Source organism: Paramormyrops kingsleyae, chromosome 24 (assembly GCF_048594095.1).
Source record: "Paramormyrops kingsleyae isolate MSU_618 chromosome 24, PKINGS_0.4, whole genome shotgun sequence".
Classification (NCBI taxonomy): domain Eukaryota; kingdom Metazoa; phylum Chordata; class Actinopteri; order Osteoglossiformes; family Mormyridae; genus Paramormyrops; species Paramormyrops kingsleyae.
In genome coordinates, this window is record NC_132820.1 from 14,083,861 (window position 1) to 14,106,864 (window position 23,004).

At 45.0% G+C, this 23,004-nt stretch overlaps 3 protein-coding genes across 4 annotated transcripts in view; all 3 read right to left on the reverse strand.

Moving 5' to 3' along the window:
• The window catches only part of LOC111854347 (protocadherin Fat 3-like), a 29,486-nt gene extending 18,305 nt beyond the window's left edge, over positions 1-11,181 (reverse strand). The window contains exons 1-5 of the mRNA XM_072706901.1: positions 7,929-11,181; positions 3,484-3,801; positions 3,129-3,190; positions 2,702-3,016; positions 2,394-2,604 (exon numbers count right to left, since the gene is read on the reverse strand). Coding sequence (XP_072563002.1) covers positions 2,394-2,604; positions 2,702-3,016; positions 3,129-3,190; positions 3,484-3,801; positions 7,929-11,181 — 4,159 coding nt within the window. The remainder of the gene's footprint in view (positions 1-2,393; positions 2,605-2,701; positions 3,017-3,128; positions 3,191-3,483; positions 3,802-7,928) is intronic.
• Positions 11,182-13,963: 2,782 nt separating this feature from the next.
• Positions 13,964-17,491, reverse strand: kpna7 (karyopherin alpha 7 (importin alpha 8)). 2 transcript variants are annotated; one of them, XM_023832236.2, is made up of 11 exons: positions 17,356-17,491; positions 17,141-17,243; positions 16,920-17,060; positions 16,741-16,826; positions 16,286-16,554; positions 16,130-16,212; positions 15,665-15,928; positions 15,288-15,521; positions 14,815-14,997; positions 14,321-14,470; positions 13,964-14,109 (listed from the first exon to the last, which is right to left on the reverse strand). In XM_023832236.2, exons 2-11 carry the CDS (start codon positions 17,204-17,206, stop codon positions 14,020-14,022), a joined length of 1,566 nt encoding a protein of 521 aa, XP_023688004.2. In that variant the 5' UTR covers positions 17,207-17,243; positions 17,356-17,491; the 3' UTR covers positions 13,964-14,019. The 2 variants fall into 2 exon arrangements, with proteins under 2 accessions (XP_023688004.2, XP_023688005.2); XM_023832237.2 differs by having other exon boundaries at positions 14,321-14,467; positions 17,356-17,490.
• A 296-nt stretch (positions 17,492-17,787) lies between these two features.
• On the reverse strand, positions 17,788-22,502 carry LOC111854373 (tyrosinase-like). Its single transcript, XM_023832268.2, has 5 exons — positions 21,644-22,502; positions 19,734-19,950; positions 18,970-19,117; positions 18,488-18,669; positions 17,788-18,298 (listed from the first exon to the last, which is right to left on the reverse strand). The coding sequence occupies exons 1-5, from the start codon at positions 22,466-22,468 to the stop codon at positions 18,072-18,074; spliced, it is 1,599 nt and encodes a 532-aa protein (XP_023688036.2). The 5' UTR covers positions 22,469-22,502; the 3' UTR covers positions 17,788-18,071.
• Between the last annotated feature and the right edge of the window lie 502 nt (positions 22,503-23,004).

Genomic DNA, 23,004 nt, shown 5'->3' on the forward strand with positions numbered 1-23,004 from the left:
CACTGCACAGTGTCCCCATCACTGCACTGGGGCATTGGGATCCACACAGACCACAGGATGGGCTAACCTGTTAGCCACACCCACAGCTCTCCCAGTAGCCACCCAGCTTTCCTAGTTGATCTCCCATGTAAGTACTAACTGGGCCCAAACTTGCTTACCTTCAGATGAAATACCTAGTCTGTACTGTAGGTGGTATGGCTGTATAAGGTATGAAGTAATACTAGAGATGGCACAACATATATTTTTTTGTTTTGATACAGATATTAAAAGTTTTAGTATCTGCTGATAACTATATCAATCCGATTAGGACACCTGGCCATTATACACCTACAGGAACTTTTCCCATTCTGAATCCATAGGCATCAATATGGAGCTCGTCCCCCCTTTGCAGCTATATCAGATGCCATTCTTTTGTGAAGGCATTGAATAAGATTTTGGAGTGTGTCTGTGGAAATGTTTGCCCATTCATCCAGAAGAGCATTTGTGAGGTCAAGCACTGATGTTAGACATGAAGACCTGGCTCACAATCTCTGTTCTAGTTCATTCCAAGGTTGAGGTCAGGGTTCTATGCAGTTCTTCCATACCAAACTCACCCAACTATGTTCTTATAGACCTTGCTTTGTGCACAATGTCTTGGTATGTTAAGTCATTAATTGTTCCCTTCACTGGAACTATGGGTCCCAGCCCAACAACCACACACTATTATTCCCTCCTCCACCAAACAAGTTTGCATAATGCAGTCAGACAGGTAACATTGTCCTAGCATCCGACTAACAGACTCATCCATCAGACTGCCAGATAGAGAAGCATGATTCATCACTCCACAGAGCATGTTTCTGTGGCTCCAGAGTGCAGTGGCAGCGTGCTTTACAGCACTCCAACTGTCGCTTAGCATTACACTTGGTGATGTGAGGCTTGCATGCAGCTGCTCGGCCATGGAAGCCCATTCCATGAAGCTGCCGATGCACAGTTTTGGTGCTGGGGTTCAGCTTGGAACTCTGGAGTTATTGAGGCTACAGAGCGTTGATGACTCTTATGCACTTGCCGACCCTGCTCTGTTACTTTATGTGGCCTACCACTTCATGCCTGAGTTTCTGTTGTCCATAAACACGTCCGCTTTGCAATAATGCCACTTACAGTTGACTGTGGAATATCTAGCAGGGAAAAAAAAATTCATGAACTGATTGATTGCAAAGGTGGCATCATACAACGTTTGAATTCAACAAGGTCTTCAGAATTTCAGGTGGAAAAAGTACACACTAGTCTCTAGTACAAAATATACAAATCAAATTTTAGAAAGAATACAAGTCTGAAGACATCTAGTTAGTATAAATTTAACTGTGTTCATTATTAAAGGTGCAACATTAACGCCATTGAAAACTCTAAAAGTTACTCTGGGAAACTTGAGATTCCACGGTCACAAAAACAGCTAACCATTGGTGTAGTCAAAAATGAAATTGTGTGTGGGCCACGCAATCCAATATAGCTCAACAGCATGTAAAGTACATGTGTGGGCCTGCTGTGTGATCCTACTGACATTCCTCAACAGCTATAAAAATCAAACTACTCTGTTCGGTTACTACAACAAGACATTAAATTCAGAACCTGAATAAGCACCTCGTAGCAGGTGCCTGGATAACGAAAACAGCTTTAAACAGAGCAACTGCATTGAGTATTATGCAACAAAGCCAAGCCAATTTATATAACAATTCTACAATGTTCAGCCATAGTTCCTAAAGTTCCCAAATCAAACTCCAGTTGACATAACTAAGCATTATTTAAATTCTTTATGGGGCGGTGAGTGGCTCAGCAGGCTGGCTGTGCCTATGATCAGAAGATCACTGGTTTGAGGCCTGACATTGATAGAACAGTCACATGTCTGTAGACCCTCGAACAAGGTCCTTAAACCCCAGCTCCAGGGGTGCTGTACATTAGCTGACCCTGTACTGTGACCCCCCCCCCCAAGCTATGAGTGTAAGATGGGGTTGCTGAAGCGAAGCATTCCAATGTACCTGAGAGATGGCAAATAAAGCGTGTTTGCTTGGGTTTTATTGAACGTCAGCAGTAGCCTATTTCTCTCTCAGCTAACAGCAGTCACTCTGTGCTCTGATAGTCTCGAGTCGTTTCATGGAACCAGATTGCTGACATGACAGCTCTGACGCACAGGTGTGGCTGAACAATTAGCCACCACATGACCCTCACTTCTGTTTACGATATGTTGGCTAAGGCATTTTCGCAATTTTTCAGGCTAGACCTATCTCTGATTGAAAATCAGATTGGTTTCCTAATTGCCCACCCCTCCAATATCTGGTTCAGTATTTTTTGCAGCCCAATACGAATTATGGGTATTGGATCTGTGCCATCTATAATTTTTACCACATTCCACTCCTTACCACTGATGTCGAACCAGAGGGGCGTGGCACTCTGCTGTGTAGAGACCACACCCACCACCTCAAAAACCTGGGCGCTCTCTGGGATGGTGAAGTTGTAGTACAAGTCAGTGAACAGCAGGGGCAGCAGTGAGGGCACAGGTTTGCTGATCCACTTGATGTACAGTTGAGTCGTGGATGACATAGGTGGTTCCCCATTGTCTGCAGCTCTGATCTGGAAGAAGATCCAATATAAGGTCAAAGACTATGAGAAGAACTAGGATGGGATCTGCTCTATAGCTGCTCAGCTCTTTTGTGGCACTGCTACACACAGTCAGGAGGGCAGAGCTCCCAGCTGCCATCGTCTTCCTGGACATCACCGTAGCAGTCTTGGGGTCAATGGCGAAATTGGCGTCCTGGTTCCCATCCACAATGCTGTAGGAGAGGTCAGCATTTAGCCCAAGATCCCGGTCCGAGGCAAGTACCCTGCAGAGGGGCTCACCCCTACTGCTGCGGTCATGCTCTGGGACCCACAATTGGTAGAGCTTCTCAGGAAAATGTGGCTCGTTGTCATTCTCGTCCAGGATACGTACAGTCACCCAGACAGGGGTATGCCTGGGAGATGGTCCCATGTCTGACACTATCACCTGTCCACACACAAACACATTTAACACATATCATCTCCTTTCTAGGACTAACCAAATCCTTAACTGGAAAACCAACAAAGGTCTGGTTTGATGCAGTGTCTGTGTTCTTCACCTCTAAAAAGTGTTCATCCTGTTGTTCTCTGTCCAGCTTCCTGGAGGTTGTGGTTATGAGACCTGAAGGACACATAGATTCATAAACCACTTCCAAGCACTTATAAGCTACAACAGGGATTAATTAGTAAGCTTTGGATCTACCACAAATAATAATTTGGACAGTTCAAGGTGAATCCATGCTAAAGAAGCAGCAGAAAAAGAGTCACATCACATTGAATCATTCATACAAATACAGATAAATGTGACAGATAGCAGAAACACAGCACTTTAACTCTGCACCTTCCCATTACAGGAAGACAAGGGGAAAATCTCTACAATCTCATTTATGAGGGTCTGTGTGGAAATGCTGGCACCTGTCTTGGGGTTGATGGTGAAAAAGTTCTGGGGATTTCCACTGGCGATGCGGTAGCTGAGGTGGCTGACGGAAGTGGTGGTATCCAAGTCTTGTGCCTGCACCTGCAGGACTGACAAGCCCTTGGCTGAGTTCTCCATGATGGCAGGGCGGTAGATGGGCTCACTGGTGAGTGGGGCATTGTCATTCACATCCTCCACCTGAATGTACACCTCCATGGTAGAGTACAGTGGCCCCAAACCTCTGTCCGTGGCCTGTACTGTCAGCCAATAGGAGTCCTTTATCTCATGGTCCAATATGTCCATGGTGTAGATTATCCCTATTAGGAGACAGACATGTGATTCAGTAAATCCTGGAAACAGATTAGATAAAAGTGTTCTATTTTCAAAATTTAGACATTTATGTACATTAATATGGGTTAAAAAAATACAACTCCAAATGATTTTAAGATCTCTCTGAAAGGTTGGTTACAGTCACATGATTTCTGATACCATGTACAGTTGAATACGGGCTTGTTTTTGGGATGGTGTGTTGTGTAGGGCTGGATCAACCCCAACAAGCATGAAGCTGATGATGTCACGAGGTCACAGCCAGACAGTGTGGATAAAAAACATTTCAGGGAAACAAATAGACACATAGAAATGCTCAGAAAAATGGGGAAGAATAAATGCAAGCATGTTTACATCATTGGACCCTGTCCGAGCCAGGATGTCTTTCTCTCTGTCACCCTGAGACTGGTGATCCAATGAAAATGAAAAAAAGCCACTGACCTATTTTGTAGAAAGGTCATGATCTATTGGGCAGCCTTGGGCAATTTTCTGCATGCCAGAAATTGGGTGTCCAGATGAGAATATGGATTACACCTAGGGCAGTGTGCTCATTTACCAGTTATCATCAGTTAAGGGGAAACTGTACCATGTACATTAGATTAGATTAGACACAACTCAATTGCCATTGGATGAAGTATAAAATACTCATACAGCAAAATGCAGTTTGACATCCAATCCGAAAGTGCAAAATACTGCAAAAGTGCTAGAATCAGCTGTACAATATATACATGTGATAGATAAATAGAAAAATGTACATCTGTACATATACAGTGGTATAGCATGTACTTTCAGATATACTTATATGAGGCATTATTTTCTGTCATTGCAGCGCGGCATGATGCATATGAAACGGGAAGGTGATAATACATTTGCGGCTCGGTGACAAAAAGGGTTTATTAACTAAATAGAATACAATAGGGAAGGCAAAAAAAAGGACCACAAGGGGTCAAAACAAAAATGGGAGAAATGAGAATCTAAGAAGAAACCATAAAGCAAATACACTGGGAAACCAAGCAACACAGGGAACAGAACTGAGTACCAGAGTTAAGTAACAAACACAGGGACCACACACAACTACAATGACCCATAAAAGAACAAAACCAGAGCAGTCACTTAAATACACAGCTAACAAGATGCAATGCAGGACAGACGAGAATCATAACCAATAAACCAATCACGAGGACTCAGGGAAAACAGGGAACAGGTGTGGAATGTTACAATTAAATGGCACTGGAGACTATGGAAAATTAACAAACACTAAAGGTTAACTAAAACAAGGAAAACTGAGTAAACGAGAACAAGGAGCAAAAGACAAAGAACTAACTGAAATCCAAAAACGCCAAAAAACAGGAAAGCACCGCTAACCAATAACATGAGGGAAAACCAGAAAAAGGCTGGTTCATAATCAGCTTTGAAACTGCAACTCACAGGTTCTCAATCTGAGCCGCCCACTCAGCCCACTGACCCATGCAGTACTAGGGACTAGGTACACTGGGGCTGAATGGCAAGAAACGGGGGACAGGACAGGATGCCCAGCAACACCTGCTGGCCAAACTGGAAGGGGACACAAAGGGCAAGGTTGGATGGGTGCTGACCCTGACACTCGCCACAAAGAATTAGCAAAAAATTGGAATCAGATTATGAATATTTTAGATACTATAAGCAACATGTAGGAAACTGAAACAGAGATTGGTAGCAAGGGCACCAGCACATGCGCAGATGTAACGTACAGGAGCTGCAGAGGTGTCTGTCCATTTAGGCAGTGAAATACTTATGCTGTTGATTGGTCTGCATTTTGGTTTATCCTAATCCCTGACTGGCTAGCTCCATGTCAAAGGACAGGTTGACTTTGATAGGTTCCACCCTGTTTAGTGCTTTGAAATCCTGTTAACGGTGATGCATTACACTCTAAAAAACGCTGGGTTGTTTTTTCAACCCAAATGCTGGGTTGAGACTGCTGGGTAACAAAGTTGGGTTGATTTAACCCAATTTGGGTTGAAAATCGGTCTTGATCTATAACCCAGCAGTGCTGGGTTGGGAACGCGGACGTGAAAGAGAGCACGCACGTCACGTCAACATCCAGGGACATCAGCGAGAGTTGACGGAGTTTTGCGCCGTCTTTAGAGGGAAGCCAGTGAAATTCTGTCTGAAACGTAAGTTATTCAGTGTGTATTTAACAATGTTCATAATAAATAAAACATTTGCTTTACTGTATAATATATATACACGCAAATTTTAGGCTTTCGGTCAGTTGAACTGAGATTACCTAACGACTAAGCGACGGCCGTGCTCCGCCTTGGAAAGGATAACGTAAAATTTTAAATATTACTTTTGTATATGTTAGATACGGTTTTGATATAGCGGAGTTTACTTAACTAATTTGATTTTGTCAGCACATCCACATAAATTTCCCGCTCTGCTTGTAAGGTACATTTCGTTCAATTCGTTTGACTTAGTTGTACATTCGACAGCAAACGATGTTAATTTACTACGAACATGTAATTTCTTTAATCCTGTAAATGGTTTGATGCAGGCGGGGAATGTCTGAGCTCAGCTCAGGCTAAAGGAGGCTTGAAACTAAGCATGTTCGACGGACATTTTCTAAGCATAGTGCTAAGGCCATGGTCAGTGGTTAACTAATGCTGATAGCTTGGTGTGTTATGGTCTTTAATGCTCCTAAAGGTTTTTTAGGTGTTCTGAAGGTAGCTCTAAGGATATTTAACTTTTACACATTTTTGAGTTCTTAATGAATCTATACCATTTCTTTTTTATTTATTTTTCCTTTTTTCAGATTGGGACCAATATGGCTGAGTACCTTCGTTCAGAAGAGTCCATTGAATTTTCTTATGTTCTCATGCTTGGAGACAACCACTGCTTTCAAGCCTTTGCTATAATAAATGGCACAGCATTTGAGCAAAGTACATTACTTGCTGCAGTGGATGTTTGAAATGTTTTCATATTTTAAATACATATTTTCTTGGAAGTGAATTTGACTTCAGTCAGTTTATATCTCAGGATATATTGATGTTTGCACATAATTGTTAATGGGAAAGTTATAAAATGTTTTCCTATTTTTTCCTAATCTTAAATTTGTATTTTCTTAAGTTTTTTTTTTTGTTTGTTTTTTCAGTCAGTTTGATGCCGTTTCATTATTACTTCTACATATTTTTTTTTTCTACATTGCAGTTGATGATTTATATATATCAGGATATGTCAATGTTTATGCACAAATTTGTATTTTAAAGTTAATCTTTCTGACTTCAGTCAGTTAGATGCTTTTTCATTATTACTTCTACATACTTTTATTTTTCCTCTACTCTGCAATTACATTGCAATTGATTCTTACTGATGATTCCTGTATATCTCAGGATATATTAATGTTTATGCATGATGTAAATGTTATGAAAAGTTTTCATATTTCAAATTGTGTTTTTCTAAAGTTAATTTGTCTGACTTCAGTCTGATGCATTGTTACTGACTTCAGTCACAGTGTTTCTGTGATACAGTTTGATACATTTTAATAGAAATTGTCTTAATGCTGAGGTGGAGATGGGAAAATGTCTTAAATTCATATGGACACATTTTTTACATGTTTTGTCATAAATAAAATTCCATTACTGAAGTATGTATTGCTGTAGAATTGTTTTTATTTTAGTAATTTTAATCACCAAAGTTTCTAGATTAAATTTCTGACCCATTTTGGGTTACATTCAACCCAGCAGTGTAGTCATTTTTAACTAATAGTTGGGTTAAAAATCACAACCCAGCATGCTGGGTTAAACGTGTAACCCAACTTGTTGGGTCAAAATAACCCAGCGTTGGGTTAGTCCCTTTTTTACCCAGCGCTGGGTTACCAAAATAACCCAAATTGGGTTGTTTTTAACCCAATAGTTTTTAGAGTGTAGTATGCATACATGTTCACGCTACAGGCTCTGCCTCACACAGGTTACATCAGTTACACTAGGCAAGGCAACGATTGCTCTCTCTCTCTCTGTAATTTTACTTTCTCTAACAGTCATTTTTTGTGTGTTTTTTAATGACTACAATCTGTTTCTTTCATTTAAAGAACTTCAACTGAAAATCCATAATGCATGGTTAAGGGGTTCTGGGGACATACCTGATTCCTCATCAATGGTGAACCTGCCCAGTCCACTCCCAGCCTTTACTGAGAATCGGATCTCACCGTCCCTTCCCTGGTCATTATCCCAAGCCACAACCCGAAGAATGCTGGTTGCAACTCGTGAGTTCTCCTTGACCGTAGTACTGAGGGTGAAGTTAGTGAAATGGGGTGCGTTGAGGTTTTCATTGACATCAATCACCTCCACAACAATGAAGGACACAGACCGAAGGGGCACCGGGAAGCCCCTATCATCTGCTATCACAGTCAGGTTATAGAAGTTGTGTTTCTCGTAGTCTAGGTCACCAACTAATCGCACAGTCCCGCTGTCTCTGTTGACCACAAACATGCCATCATAATCATCAGCTAGAGAGTATTTGACCTGGCCTCCAGGTCCCAGATCAGGGTCATGGGCTTCTAGCCAGGTGATGACTGTGCCAGATGGCAGGTCCTCAGGAACACGGGTGCTGTAACCTTTTGGGATGAAGGTAGGGGAGCAGTCATTGACGTCTTCCAAAGATATACTCAAAATGGTCAAAGAGAATCTCTGGCTGCCAGTCTCAGCCCCGTCTCGAGCCTCTATTTGGAGATAAAATGTTGGAATATACTCCCTGTCAAGCTTCTCAGAAACTTGAACTATCCCAGTTGTGCTACTGATCTTGAATGCAGTAGTGCTCGTTAGCAGAGTGTAATAGACTTGGCCATTCCAACCCTGGTCTTTATCTGTGGCTTTAACTTGGATGATATCTGTACCAATGGTGGTGTTCTCAAGTATCACTGTGTTGTAACTCTCTTGCTCAAATTGTGGCGCATTATCATTGGTGTCCTCCAGGTTCAAAATCAACAATCGTGCAGTGGACCTCTGAGGTAAGCCCATATCATAAATTGTTAGGTTGAGAACATACTTGTTGGTTTTCTCACGATCCATTGGCAGAAGGACAGTTATCCAACCATTGTCCATATCAATATTGAAACAGCTGTCCTTGTTACCATCAGATATAGCAAACAGAATCTTTCCACTGAAGCCACTGTCACCATCATATGCATGAACTCTAAAGACACTTGCACCAACTGCAAGATCCTCCCGCACCCATATTTCAGAAGGCAGAGATTCAAACTGTGGGCTTTGCCTGTTCATAGTGAAGACATCAGAGAACCTCTCAATGACTGTAGACCTATCATCTATTCTAGTTTTATTGAGCAGCTTTCCCACAAGCTTTTCAGCAGCTTTGGTTTCTTCGCACTTCAGGCTCTTGAAGGACATTTGGCCACGGAGAAGTGAGATATTCACAAATGTAGGATCAGAGAGAATCGCACCATCACTGGCAATGACCTCCAGGCTGAACACACCATTCTTCGGATTAGCTGTCACCAGAGATTTCTTTAAAGATAAGACTCCAGTGTCAAGATTCAGATTGAAAAAACCTTGCTCATCTCCCGATTGGATTTTGTATATAATTGACTCTGGTTTGTCTAGGTCTATAGCTGACATAGTGATGATCGGCTGTCCCACAGGAAAATCCAGAGAAATAGCTCCTCTACAGGCAACCTTCTCAAACTGGGGTGGATTGTCATTGATGTTTACCAGACTGATAGTGATGTTGACTTCGCTCTCACGGCGGTATGGTGTGCCACAGTCAGACGCTCTGACAACAAACACATAGAGCTCAGGGCAAGACTCAAAGTCCAGCTCCTTGATGGTCTTCAGAACACCTGTATACTGATCCAATGCAAATGGCAGCTGCTGAAAACTGGATATGCTGTAGATGACAGAAGCATTTTCACCCTTGTCGCCATCCACTGCCGACACCACCAGGATCACTGTCCCTACAGGAGAGTGCTCATTAACTGTCCCCTGGTAGGAGGCCTGGCTGAACACAGGACTGTTATCATTAGCGTCCTCGATAGTGATGTACACCTTAGTCCTGAGTCTGCTCTCCACCTCAACCACTTCGAGTGCAAGCAACTCCTGATTAACTGTGGTAAGGGAACAAGCAGTGGTTATCACACCAGTTAAGGAGTTTATGTCAAAATGTGTAGAATCTGTAGTGGGATTCAGCATATATCTTGCATTGCTTTTTTCTGGGAAAATTCTTATGACCTCCACAATGAAACCAGGAGGTGAAATTTCATTAATAATGACGTCATACAACTCTTTCTCAAATCTCCTCTGGACAGGTTGGGGGCTCTGAATTGATACCCAGACAACTTGAAGGTCTGAAAATTTTGGTGGGGAGCCTCTGTCCTTGGCTTGGAGTGTAAGGTTATATCCGTAAGTGAATTGATCCCAGTCTCTTGACTCAGACATTACTACCTTGTACTCATTACCTCCTGATAATTTATCTAAGACAAACAGTTTCTGGGGGTCACCCGCCACAATGGAGACTCCTTCAATGTCCCCATTCAATCCATCATCCAGGTCTTCCACAATGACCTCAGCAAAGACGGGATCTTTATCCTGCCTGGAAGGAACCCTGGAAACTACGGTTATGGTCGGTGAATGGTTATTGACATGTTCCAGTTGCAAGAAGAGCTTTGCTGTGCTGCTCGTACTCTCATCACCATATAGATTGTTTCCCCGGTCAACAGCCAGTATCTCTATCTCTTGTAAACCCCTTTGGTCGGGACTAGGTTGAGCAATGAGGAAGACCACCCCACTAGTAGGGTGGATGGCCAAAAGCTCCACCTTCTCTCTGAAAAAGTAATAGAGCTCTGCATTGGAACCAGCATCAGCATCAGTTGCTGTCACTTGCACCACGCTGGTCCCCAATGGTATTTTCTCCTGCACGGTTACAGAATAGATGGTGGGTGTGAAAAGAGGCCGAAGATCATTAGTGTCCAGGACCAGCACAGCAACCATAGCTAGTGCCTCAAGGCCATCTGGGGTGGCGGCTGTCACAGTCAGTATATAGGTGTCTCTAACCTCCCTGTTCAGGATTGCAGAGCTCCCACTTCTGGTGTGAATGCGCAAGAAACAGAAATCCCCAAGTGTGTAGTTTTCAGCCTGAAAAAGGCCACCATCCCCAGCAGAGATCCTGTATATGACCTTCCAGGACCTAACGACTAACGTAATTCCCATCCGCACTTCACTGTTAATGTAAGTCCCGGCTGCAGAGTTCTCGTAGATGGTGGCATTGTAGAGCGAGTGTGTGAAGTTAAAAGTGAGGCCAGGTACAGAACTCTGAGAAACTTGGCAGTGGCTGAGAGACAGCAGGGAGAACTGGAGGGCGAGGCACAGTAGACTGGTCCGCATGGCTTCCCAGTGGCACCTTTCCACAACCCACAACCACTGACCTATCCTGAAGGGAGGAGAACACAGAACATTGGAGGTTCCTGGAGGTTCAGTTTAGGGTGAATTAGACCGAGCCACTTGTTTACTAGTCTGACCTGACATGTTTGTTTGACTTATAGGACTGATAGGGTTTACCAGATTTCCAGGGGGTTTCATAGACCGATAATATTATTTCCCCAACGCAGTCACAGGAGTCACAGAACAACATACCACTCTGACAGCCTCTGTATAACCACACTGTCACAAATGCATCTCCAGCCTGCATCCCATCCTCCAGTTAAAATATAATATACAGAGCTACCATAACTTTCACAGCACTGAATATTGGAAATATTAATAAACCAGTAAAATTAAGATCAAATTAAGAGGTTTTTTAAGATGTTAGTGGTGTCATACTGTACGCAGCAAATAAGTCTGTAAGTAAAAAGGCTCAGTCAGTATTACCTGTTTACATGGCTGTTTTCATGCTTGTATTAGTCTAAAATTACATTTATTTGTCATTTTTTTTTGGTTTGCTATACAATGCAGCCATAACCATCATCCTCATAATAAAACACTAAGCAAAAAAAGAATCAGAGTGCAGGTTTGCAAGTTACACACGCACAAAACAATCGCAGTTGAAATCTATTTTATAGAATCATAAAAGCACAGATAAATTGAAACTGGTGAAAAACAAGTCAGCTTACCTCACCAGAAGAAAAAAAAAATCACTGTAAAAATGACTTACATCTGCTACACCCATGTACAATCTGATCTCCCCCCCAGTCAAACTAAAGCTACCCAAGGACATACAGCAAACACAGACCGTCACACACACACACACAGCCACACAAACAGACACGTGTTTGTATCCATATCTTTGTCAGCGACTTTCCATTCATTTCTATGGGCATAACCGTGATCCCAGCAATGACAACCTTAACCACCACCCAGCCCTAACTTCAATCATAAGAAAAAAAAGACTTGATTGGCATTGTTTTTATTCTAAAACTGAATTTCCCCTTGTGGGGACCAAAAAACATGTCCCCACAAGGCCAAAATAACAGGTTTGTTTATGTCAGAACATTTGGTCCCCACAATGTAATATATTCATGACCACATACACACACAAACTACAGTGAAACAAGCTATTTGCTGGAAATGTAGAAATGAGGATGAAAAACAATGCATTATTTTTGCCTGCATGTTTTTCAACAAATTCATTAAAGCTTTTCACAACATACTGTAGTGTTTGGTACTAAATACATCAAACTTTTTCTTTAACCGGTTTAATACTGGTTATTGTCAGTCACAGCCATCCCTTACAAATATGCTTACTATCAACTCCAACTCACCAAGGGCGCGAAAACCCGCGAAACACCCACTTAAGTAGCCTCCGTCGATGGCTCCAATTCCCAGATTCATTGTCACAGTCCCCCACAATCATTTTGCTCTCTACCAGGAACAGCAATTTTTACAGCCTTCCAAAGACGAGGATGCTACGATACTTAGACAGTATGCATGTATGTACGATAATGCACATATGTAATTGTTTTAAAGTAAAAATTTCATTTGCTTAAAGCAAGTTTTATCCCTTCAATCATGGTTTCATGGTTCTAATGCAATTTGACGAGATAAACCTGGATTTGAAGTGTAATAATCAGCAACACCAGCAGATGGCAGCAGTACACCAATGACCAGCCATCTGTCATGGTATTTCACGTGTCTGACTGCTTGAGCTTTTCTCCAATACCTTAGTGGCAGAAACAGTCCCGTTACAAAACGTGAAACGTCAATGCTGGTCTGAGAATTCAACATCTCCTTCCCCAAAAAAAAGCAGCAGTGTTTGGAGGAATCCCAGCATCAGAAGGGTTTCTACACATGCTCACGTCCAGGAATGTGGTGCAGTTCTGTCCCCCCCAGGGTTTCCTGCAGGTTGTGTGTTCACAGCTTCCGGCCACATTCTGTGTGATTCATCTTCCTCAGAAGCCGATAGAGACACTTTGCTTGGGGCATTTTCAGTGCTGTGTAAACCTTCTACCAAGCATCTGTGCTGTTAGACTCCACACAAACTCCACCCAGCTTCAGTCAGCACAATGACAGTGTAACGCAACTACCCCCCACATCCTAGCAGTGTTACCTCAGTTTCAAGCACATGCAGAAGAGCCTCATAAAGACAAGCCCTTGGAAACCATTTCCCTCAACATTCACAGTTTGTCACCAAAGTAACAGGACTCTAGAGTCCATCTAATATCCAAGGTAATTTAAGGAACCTTTAACATCTCAACAAGCCTGTATGTTATTACAGCATACAAGGTGTAACTAGCCCTCAGGGATTAAGGAGAGCAGAGCACTTTGTCCGGAAAGGATGAGCCACACTAAGGGACACACTGTCAGGTGTGGTGCAGGTCACACTGAGGGATGTACACAGTCACTGGGGTGTGATGTGAGCCACTTACAAACAGCTTGGGTGTGGTGTAAACATCCAGAGAAAAGAACTGCCATTTTATGACTTTCCCCCAAATAAGTGTTGAATTGGAACAGCTTGGAGTTACCTTTGCTGCTGGTACTATTGAGCCTCCACAAGGCCATATTTACCCTTGTAGGAAAGGAAAAAACCCCCAAGTATGTAGGAGTGTCATCATGGACAGCAATGCCCAATGCAGACCTATGGGGGAGGAAGGAGACTCAACCAGACAGTACTACTTAAATGCTGTGTCCTACATTTGACAGAATCTTTGAGCCAATCCAGGGACATATAGTTGGGAAAAAGCAGCTTTATTTATATATTAGTTAAGTTACACAAAAGCATTAAAAACCTTAGAAGTTAAATTGTTTATCAACTTCAGCAGGCTTGAAGACAAAGTCTCTCTCTGTAGCTTCAGTCTTGAAACATTCATCTTCCACATCCTAGTGGTAAAGAGTTATGGTAGATTCTGAAATCCTACTGCATGCAATGCCAGTCAAGCAGATTGACACACTAGCTGATCACCAGCATTCCACATACAAGCTCACAAAACTGCTTTAAAATCAAGGAGTCCTTGGATGTGGAACCTTGTACCAGATTGCCCAACACTCCACTTTGTACACCAAGCATAGCCATTAGCAGCACTGATCTTACCTCATTGAAGTACTTCTCAATGAGCTCCTGGGCAGTACGATACACAGCATCATTCTCATGGTTCTGAAGCTGCTCTATCCGTTCCAAGCCCCCAACCTCCTCCACCAGGAGGCATAGCTTCTCAGTTTCTCCCAGCTTAGTGGCTGCCTGCTGGTACAGAAACAGCCTGAAGCTCCAGCTCCTGATGCAGTCTTATCCAAGTCACCCATCTATAAGGATCCTCCAAGTCTGCAGCCCAGCAGACCCACTGCTCTTGGACCTTTTCACATCTTGGAGCCAAGTGCAAACCCTATGCATCAGGCTAGGTTCACAACCTTCAGCAGTCTGGAAATCCAGTCCATGTACAACCACTTCAGAACCATACGTTATACTGCTAAAAAGTCCAGGATGAAGGGGACCCACAACCTTTTTTTTGGCAGGGGTAAACCAGTGTCATTCAAGGCTCAGATGCTTGAAATAGCTCTTAAGTACAGCTGAAGGCCAAACTCCCTTACCAAGAACATGTTGTTGATGGCATCCAAAATCACCAAGATGGTCTTGGCATCCTTGATGTGGAGAAGATCCAGAATGGCCTCCAGACCCCCACTCTGCACCAGCTGCACTACCTGGTCTACTGTGCCCCCACTGGTGTAGTTGGTTATGGCCCAAACAGCTTCCCGTTGGGTCTTGAAGTCACCCTGCCAGGAGCATGGCGTTAGGCTTAGTACACAAAGCTGAGCTTAACCTCACCCCCATGACTAGGTTAGGAAGGGATCTGAAGATGCATAGAACCAAAAGGTATATTTGGGTGTGGTGGGTTCCCTTCTACCACCCATCACCTTGAAGGCCGTTTACTCCATAAAAAGGTCCCACTGAGACAGGATTACCATCAACCTGAAGCATCTACAGCAGGCCACTAAAATTAGTCACTGCAGATGTTCAAATTAAGCTCTCCACCCCCAAGCAGAGACCTTCCACCACAGCTTACATTCCTCAGCAGGTCAATTAGTGGTGGCAGCAGGCCACAGGTGATGAGCTGCTGGATCTGCTGACATGGTCCAGCTGCAATGTTGGACACAGCCCAGGCTGCCTCCTTCTGCACACTGGGCTTGGGGTGGCGCAGGAGGCGTGGCAGCACCGACAGCACCCCCGCATCGATCGCCACCTGCGTTTGTTGGTCTGAGCCACTGACAATATTTCCCATGGAGCGCAGAGCTGGGGTCTGGAAGGAGATCAGTGCTCAGTGAAAGGCATCACAATCAACGCTAGTTGTGGCACTCTAATAGCTACAGGTTATTCAAAGCATTCTTAACTAGTCCCATACAGAACATTTGGACATAGACCAGAAAACTACAGCAGGTTTACCAGAACAGACAGCTCCTCAAATTCCATAAGGGCAACCACACGAGGAACAATGCCAGTCTTGACCACAACATCAATGCGGTCATTGGAACCGTCAGTGAGGTAGGAGATGGCCCAGCAGGCATCAGACAGAACGTCTTTGTCGCAGAGATGGAGGAGCTGCACCAGGGAGGGCAGGACTTGCTGCACTGCAGAAAGGGGTGGGAAAGGGTTCTTGTTGCGGCACAGGTTGGACAGTGTCCATGTTAGGTTGCGCAGGTAGCCCACCTGGGGAGGAAGCAGAGGTTAGAGACATTCATATCTTTGTGGGGATGGTCCATTTCTAGGACATAACCCCAATCCCAACAATGACAACCTTAACCACACACAACTAAACAAAATGAGATTTTGCATTTTGGTTACAATCAGATATTAAAATTCCATTTCTGGGCCACCACATCAAAAAAACAAGTTTTTTTTGGTACTCACTGGAGCATCTGGGGTGAGTCGGGCCAACAGGGCTGGGATCACATTACATGCTATCAAGGCATCCCTGTAGGCTGGTCCATCACCTGAGCAAGGGAGAGCAGGGTTCACGCCAGGGCCCAGACTCATCCCAGGCTGCTCTTGGCCCACAGCACTCACCAGCGATGTTGCCCAAGGCCCAGACAGCCTGCTCACTGATGTGCAGCATGGGAGAGCCCAACAGGGTGATGAAAGCAGGAACAGCACCATTTTCCACCACTTGCTGCGTGTGCCAAGATGTCCCGGAGGCGATGTTCGTGAGAGCCCAGGCGGCCTCGAACTGCAAGGTGGGGTCATCATCCCTCCCCAGGAAGTCCACAAAACGAGCAAGTAGCCCAGCATCAATGATCTCCTTCAGAGGGGGGTTCCTCTCTCTGGAAAGCAGCTTTCTATGGGGGCGGGAACATGGCACAGCATACCAGCATCAGTGATGAAAGCAATGACTACAAAATCACAACTCCAACAGAACAATTACAAGGTTTTAGGCAAAGGACAGACAAGGCCTTGCAGAGAACAGATTCAAGTTCTTCCAGTTAAAAGGAAGCGTGTCATGGCACCCCCTACCCCCCTCTTACCTGGCTGCCTGACATCCTCGGGTCTGCTGCTCCTTAGAGTTGCTATTCACATTGCAGATTATTTCCTCAATGGCAATCGAAATGACCTGAAGAGCATATGCGCGTCAGCCCCGCTGCGAAAGGGCAAAGTATTTATACCTCAAAGTAGTTTAGGGCAGTTCAAGCAGGGAAGAAGTCACCTCTTTGTTATCGGTTGCGTACTCCGGAGAGAGAGCTTCATCGTCGGGCAAGGAAGAAATGTTTCGTTTCTTCAAAATGCTCTCACTCCTCTGAGCTTTCCTGAGCTCCACACACACAGCAATGCGACGCTCCCGGAGTTTCTGCAAAAAGATCGTGAAGATCATAGGATCGTGAAGCAGGGCAACGGAAGACCGTCAGGGCAAACTATGCGTTAACTCACGGAAGGCTCTTTGCCTTTGTTCTTGAACTTGGTCATTCGCGCATCGGTGACGTTTGCCGTCGGCATGATGAACACGGATTTACGGGGAGTTTGAAAACGAAACCTAGTGCGAGAAGACGGTCAGACACCCTTCACACGGCAGTAAACACCCAGGCACATGAAACATTTTATTAATAATATTATTATTATTATTATTATTATTATTATTATAATACCTGCAACTGTGTCGTTGGCCGGATCCACCCCAATCACCCGCTGCTCAAAAATAACGCGCACCGCGATCGTGCACCGGTGCGGATGAAATGGCCGCGGCGACGCGCCTGCAGGTGTTTGGCTTCGGCGTGATTGCACGTGAACTTGAGACTCTCACAGGACGTTTCTTTTTTGCTTCTCCCGTTTACATTGCGAGCAAATTATACCGTAAATTATATTGATGATTAATGGCATTATTTTACAGCTTATAATTACCCAGTACAGGTATTCTATAGGCATTCCACCTGAAAACATAAATAATGGGTAAACTTAAAGTCCTATAAGGAACATAGGAACAGTATATTACTGATGAGAACCTTTTGGCCTGTAAATCTCGCAAAGAGCGGGGGTGTTACCCGAGGCAGTTATATCACATAGGGATGAATCAACAGACAGTTTATTTCAAACTTTTATTCAGAACTGCAGCTGTTACAGACATTAGGATGGTGATGGTGAGCTTCTCTATAGCAGTGAGGTCAGTAATAAACTGGGTTTCAGCTTTTACTTGTCTCTCTTGAAGGCCATCTGAGGCCTGCTTGTAATCCCTGAGGGCTGTCATGATTGACTGCCAGATTGAAATGCACCAGACGCCCTATTTGCACATGTATCAGTGCAAAAGGGTTCCTCTGCAACTTCCTCTCTGTAAGCCAGTACTCCCCACCCCCCCGAGGAGGTCAGGTTACAGCATGGGGTGTGCACTTAGCAGTGGCTGTTTCTCCATGTATGTTGATCCCTTCTTCATCTTCCTCCGCCATGGCCAGCAGGGGGTCGAAGGCAAACTGGTCAGAGCGACCGCTGTCAGCATGGCGGCCAAACCCCCCAGGGCAGTGGCACTGAGCAGCCAGGGCCAGATCCTTCTAAACTGATCCAGGTACGGAGCGAGGACCTCCTGAATGAAATACTCAGCTGGGGGAAGACAGAGAGAGGAGAGAGGGGGCAAGAAACGAAAGGGGAAGTGATGGAGAAGAACGGAGGAGAAAAGTGAGGTTTCTGAACAGTGCAGGAGCAGCTGGGGACTCAAAAGCACTTTCAGCTTTTAGATGTTCTGGGCAGTTAAAATGATAGCAAAGGCGCGTCTGCATGTGTTGGCCCCACCTGGCGGCAGCAGGTCTGCATACTCGTAGCCCAGCTCCTTGCTAGAGATGAAAAAGTCCCTGTTGCGGTACAGGGGCAGGAAGGGCACCATGAAGTAGGCGCCATTATGGCCAATTGGAGCATTGGCCTCGGGGTACTGCCCCCTGCTGGGCTGGTGCTTCCGCAGCCAGCGTTCGTAGATGCTGAGGAGACAGGGAGATGTTTTGGTGCAAATGTGCACATGCTTCTCCTCATCAGCTGACCACAAGGTTTGTGGGTTGGGGGTGGGTGGGCATCACTTGACCACAGAGTGACCATGGGGGGCGGGGGGAGGGGTAGGCGGGGCATAGCTCTCCCTGGGGTGGGGGGGTATGTGGGGATCACCTGCCCACACAATGTGAAGGGGTGTGGGTGCGGGGATCACTTGACCTAAGTGAGGAGGGGTAGGTGGGACTCACCTGACCACTTAGTGTGCATGGGGGGGGGGGTTAGATAGGACCTACCTGTCCACAAAGGTATGATGGAGGAGGAAGATGGGGTCGTTGGCTGAGCCCTGCACTGAGGACATGGAGCCGTTCATGTAGACGTGCAGTGAGGCATGCATCATCAGCTGTGGGCTGCTGCCCAGACCGGTCTCGGGGTTTCCAAAGCCTGGGCGAAGGGCAAAGGTCAGAGGTCAGGGGTACAAGTATCCCCCAAGCCTATTGGCAGTTAGGCTATTCTGTTAGAAAAAGTGAACAGACAAGCCCAACATAGAGAAATCTACACACCCACACTCAAACCTCAAAAAAGAACTCTTTCTCCTTATTTAAAATAATGTCCGAGCCAACATGTCTTGAATAAAACAGGTAAAGGATCACACACAATAAACGGGGGGAAATTTAGCAGGAGGAAGTGCCAGACAATCTGATGAAGATTAAAATTCTGCTGTCATTATATGTCACTGAGCGTGAGTTATTAACACAGCTGGGTGTTTTACGGAAGTGAGCCAGATTCAGCCTCAGGCCTTGGCTGCACCTCTGAGGCCGGTGAACACAAGCTGATTATATGACAAGAGTTAGCAGACGTTAGCCGAGCTCGGCCTTACAGGCCTGGGGTGCGCCAGCAGTAATGTGAAAAGCGACATTCATAAAGCATTAAGGGAACAGGTACAGCCACAGATCTGTTTTACAGTGTGGCTTTATGGTAGTTTGCAGGCTTAAAGGGATGGAATCAGGCATTGGGATGGGGATTTGACAGAAATATGAAGATAAATGGTGCAGGAGACCTTCCAGAGTGTTCCGGAAGCTCCTATTGGCTGTTATGTCCATGGGGCCGGTGTCATAGCCCTCCAAGGAGAGGGCAAACTCCACGTCAGCCGAGGTGGGCAGCCGGCTGACCAGCTGTCGGTCGTGGTTGCCGGGGTTACGCAGCAAGGGCCCCTCCCCCGCGCCGTCGCAGAGCACGCCTCGGCTGTTGTACTCCGGGGCCCGAGAGCAGATCACCTGTGTGGTTTAAGGGGGAGAGATTAACGCGCTGCTGGAGAGCGACCCCCCGTTTCATCAGGAAGGCTCTCCGTGTTCACATGTATGAAGTGGGCAGTGTGAACCCTTTCAGATATAACCAGTGACATTTATGCTTGTTAATGAAATAATGCCACTGCCTAAGAAGCAATGTAATAGAGACGCAATAACTGCGATGTTAAATTCCCTTTATGCCTCAGCTCAAATAGTCACTCCCGAAAACCTACGACACAGCACGTAACGGTATGTTTTTACCATTTTAGCAAATGCACGTAATAACTTATGCCTCCCTATTTCCATTCCCAGCTGGAAACTTACGGATAATATATTTTGCAGGTGCTTGCATTCAAGGCCACCCACTGAATACAACTGGCCCTCCGTATCCGCGGGTTTCGCATCCGCAGATGCGAAAATATTTCAGAAAAAAAATCCAGAAAAGCTCTTTTTTTCCTTGTCATCATTCCCTAACCAATACAGTATAGCAACCCTTCACATAGCATTTACATTGTATTAGCTATTACAAGTAATCTAGAAATGATTTAAATTATACGAGATGATGTGTGTAGGTTGTATGCAAATACTATTCCATTTTATATAAATAAAGGACTTGTGCAGATTTTGGTGTCCGCGGGGGGTCCTGGAGCCAAGCCCCCGCAGGCACTGAGGGATGACTGCATATAGACCTACTTTAAGCGCTCATTTTGCCGGGCCACTACACAGTGTTAACACCGAGAGCTTATATAAAGCTGCCTAAGTGCAGATCTGACCCATAGGCTCACTTTAACATGTAAAAAGTAGAGAGATACGTTGTGTAGGGTGCTCGGTATAACTTGCTGAGTATTATACAACGGATCCCACGCGTGTCGCCCACGGAGCAGTTAGATAACATGGCGCAGGGGTGTTAGGCTCCAGGGGAGTCTGGCCAGGACACCATCCAGGGCTTCATGCTGATGATGGAGCCCATTCCCTTATCCCCTCTGCTTGTTCTGAATCATTTTTATTCATGTGAGGGTCGTAGTTTTGATCCCCTGATTTAACTCTAATAACTGTGTCAAATTATGCTGCACTGATCAATACAAAGGTACCAAGGCGTGTAATGTGTTATACTGTAAGTTAATTATAAATATATTTTATTATTTGCTTTGTGGTGTCTAAAGTTACACCGAAACCACAGTACCATGCAATATACTTAATGTAGCTGTTCACTGGGTAGCTTTAGGCCTGTTTCACTTCTGTATAAATTCACTGTGCGTTTGTGTGGCGGACGCCTTTTTACTGCGGTAAATGACTGCTATTCATTTTTATTTAGCCTACTTTCACATTTATTTTATCTAGTAGACACTTTTATCCAATGAGATGTACGAGTGAGTTTTATGTTTCTTAAATTGCCAGCAGATATAACTAATGAACCTCACTGCAAATTAGCTTCTAGTTTATGTTACCTTTACTGCAGTAGGCCTACAATATGACGTAAAATTAAAGCCATCGCTTAGCTTAATCAGCATGCTGTTTGTTTGCCTTGAATATTCTACTCCAATTTGCTACACCAGGAATGCATAGGATTTGATGCAACATTCATGGTACAAATTCATGTCCTTAGTCACTATGATTCACCCTCATTTTTATGGAAATGTGCTTAAAAGCACCCGCTTGCAGATCACTCTGCTTACTTTACCTTCCACGCAGAGAAAACGGATGCGGGGCTGATCCGGTTCGGGTCCAGAGGACTCCGGGCCCCCATCAGCTCGTCGGTGCACACCTCGCAGTCTCGCACGTCGCGCCAGTCCCAGTAGGGCAAGACGAAACCCGGATCGCCCGTCAGCCGGCGGATCTCATCCTCCCAGAGCAGCAGGTAGAGCCGGTGCCAGGGCAGGAAGGCTGGTGCCCAGTGCCCAAAGTCCACATTCGTCCACACGTTGTCGGGTCCCCCGAGAAGCGCGTCCCTGGATACGTAATAGTGTATCCATACGAAGAGGTCATAAATACTGACGTCTGCAAACATGGGAACCGAACCGTTACCCATCTCACTGTAGGTGCCGGTCACAATCACATAGTCAGGGCTTATGGTGTTTTTCGCCAAGTTTAAGTAAGAGATGAACTTCGTCCTTTCGCTAAGCGACAGATGGAAGATGTTCCTCCTGACAGACTCCCGTCTCTGGTCACATTTCTCACCGGCGAACCCGAACCTGCAGCGCCCACAGTCAAAGCCCATGTAGTTTCCCGTACAGGTACAAGTCCTATTGTAGAAGACGGAGGGCCAGCTCTCCCTGTCGTCTATGCCGGAGAAGGGGTACTGGGGGCCGTTGGGGAGGTCAGACACCACCACATCCTGGCAGGAGCCCCTGCCAGAGAGGACTCCGCACGCCGAGCCATCCCCGTCCCACACTGGGCAGCACTGCTTGGTGCGCAGCACCTCAGTGGTCGCACAGGGCCTTGGGAACTGCTGACTGGTGAGTCGCAGCAGGAAGAAAAAACTTAGGAGAGCGAAACAAAACATCATTTCTCGGGTGAGCAAAACTTTTCCAAGGGGTTGGAAGGACTGGAGCTTTATGAGGAGTGTCATCAGAAGGCAAAGCCCCCGGCTCCCCACAGGGCCCCAGCACTGTCACATGCTCAGGATAAGCCCCCCCCCATCCCCCCCCCCCGCGGCATGGCCACTGAAAAGGCATCCCGCTCGCTTGCACCCTCTGTAGTTTCCAGTGATTTCATTGACTGTTTGTTTATATACTTATTATCACAATTTGTATATTTCCCTGTAACACTGCATTGTGTCATTCTTACTTTTGATGAATAAATCATATTATGGAGTTCATTAAAAGCTGAAAAACGCAGATTTCCCGAAAAACTGTAACTTAAACTGTGATGTACATGGATTGCAGATAAACTGAGAATATTCAGTTTATCCTGTACACAAAGCCCTCATGTTTAGGTGTTTGTGTGCGCTTAAATATGGTACAAAACCCATGTTAAAATGTAGTAGTAGTAATAATAATAATAAGAAGAAGAAGAACTATTTTTAGAAAATATCAATATTAT

Bases quoted from the DNA above. Each gene is read 5' to 3' on its own strand.
- kpna7 (XM_023832236.2), bottom strand. From the start codon at position 17,206: ATGCCGACGGCAAACGTCACCGATGCGCGAATGACCAAGTTCAAGAAC. The intron at 15,929-16,129 runs GTGAGTACCAAA...CTTCCTCCCCAG, and splicing joins GACTCACCCCAGATGCTCCA to GTGGGCTACCTGCGCAACCT. The intron at 14,998-15,287 runs GTAAGCTGTGGT...TGCTCCTGGCAG, and splicing joins TAATTGACCTGCTGAGGAAT to GGTGACTTCAAGACCCAACG.
- LOC111854373 (XM_023832268.2), bottom strand. From the start codon at position 22,468: ATGATGTTTTGTTTCGCTCTCCTAAGTTTTTTCTTCCTGCTGCGACTC. The intron at 19,951-21,643 runs GTAAAGTAAGCA...TAAACCACACAG, and splicing joins CCGTTTTCTCTGCGTGGAAG to GTGATCTGCTCTCGGGCCCC. The intron at 18,670-18,969 runs GTAGGTCCTATC...CTGTCTCCTCAG, and splicing joins CATCATACCTTTGTGGACAG to CATCTACGAACGCTGGCTGC.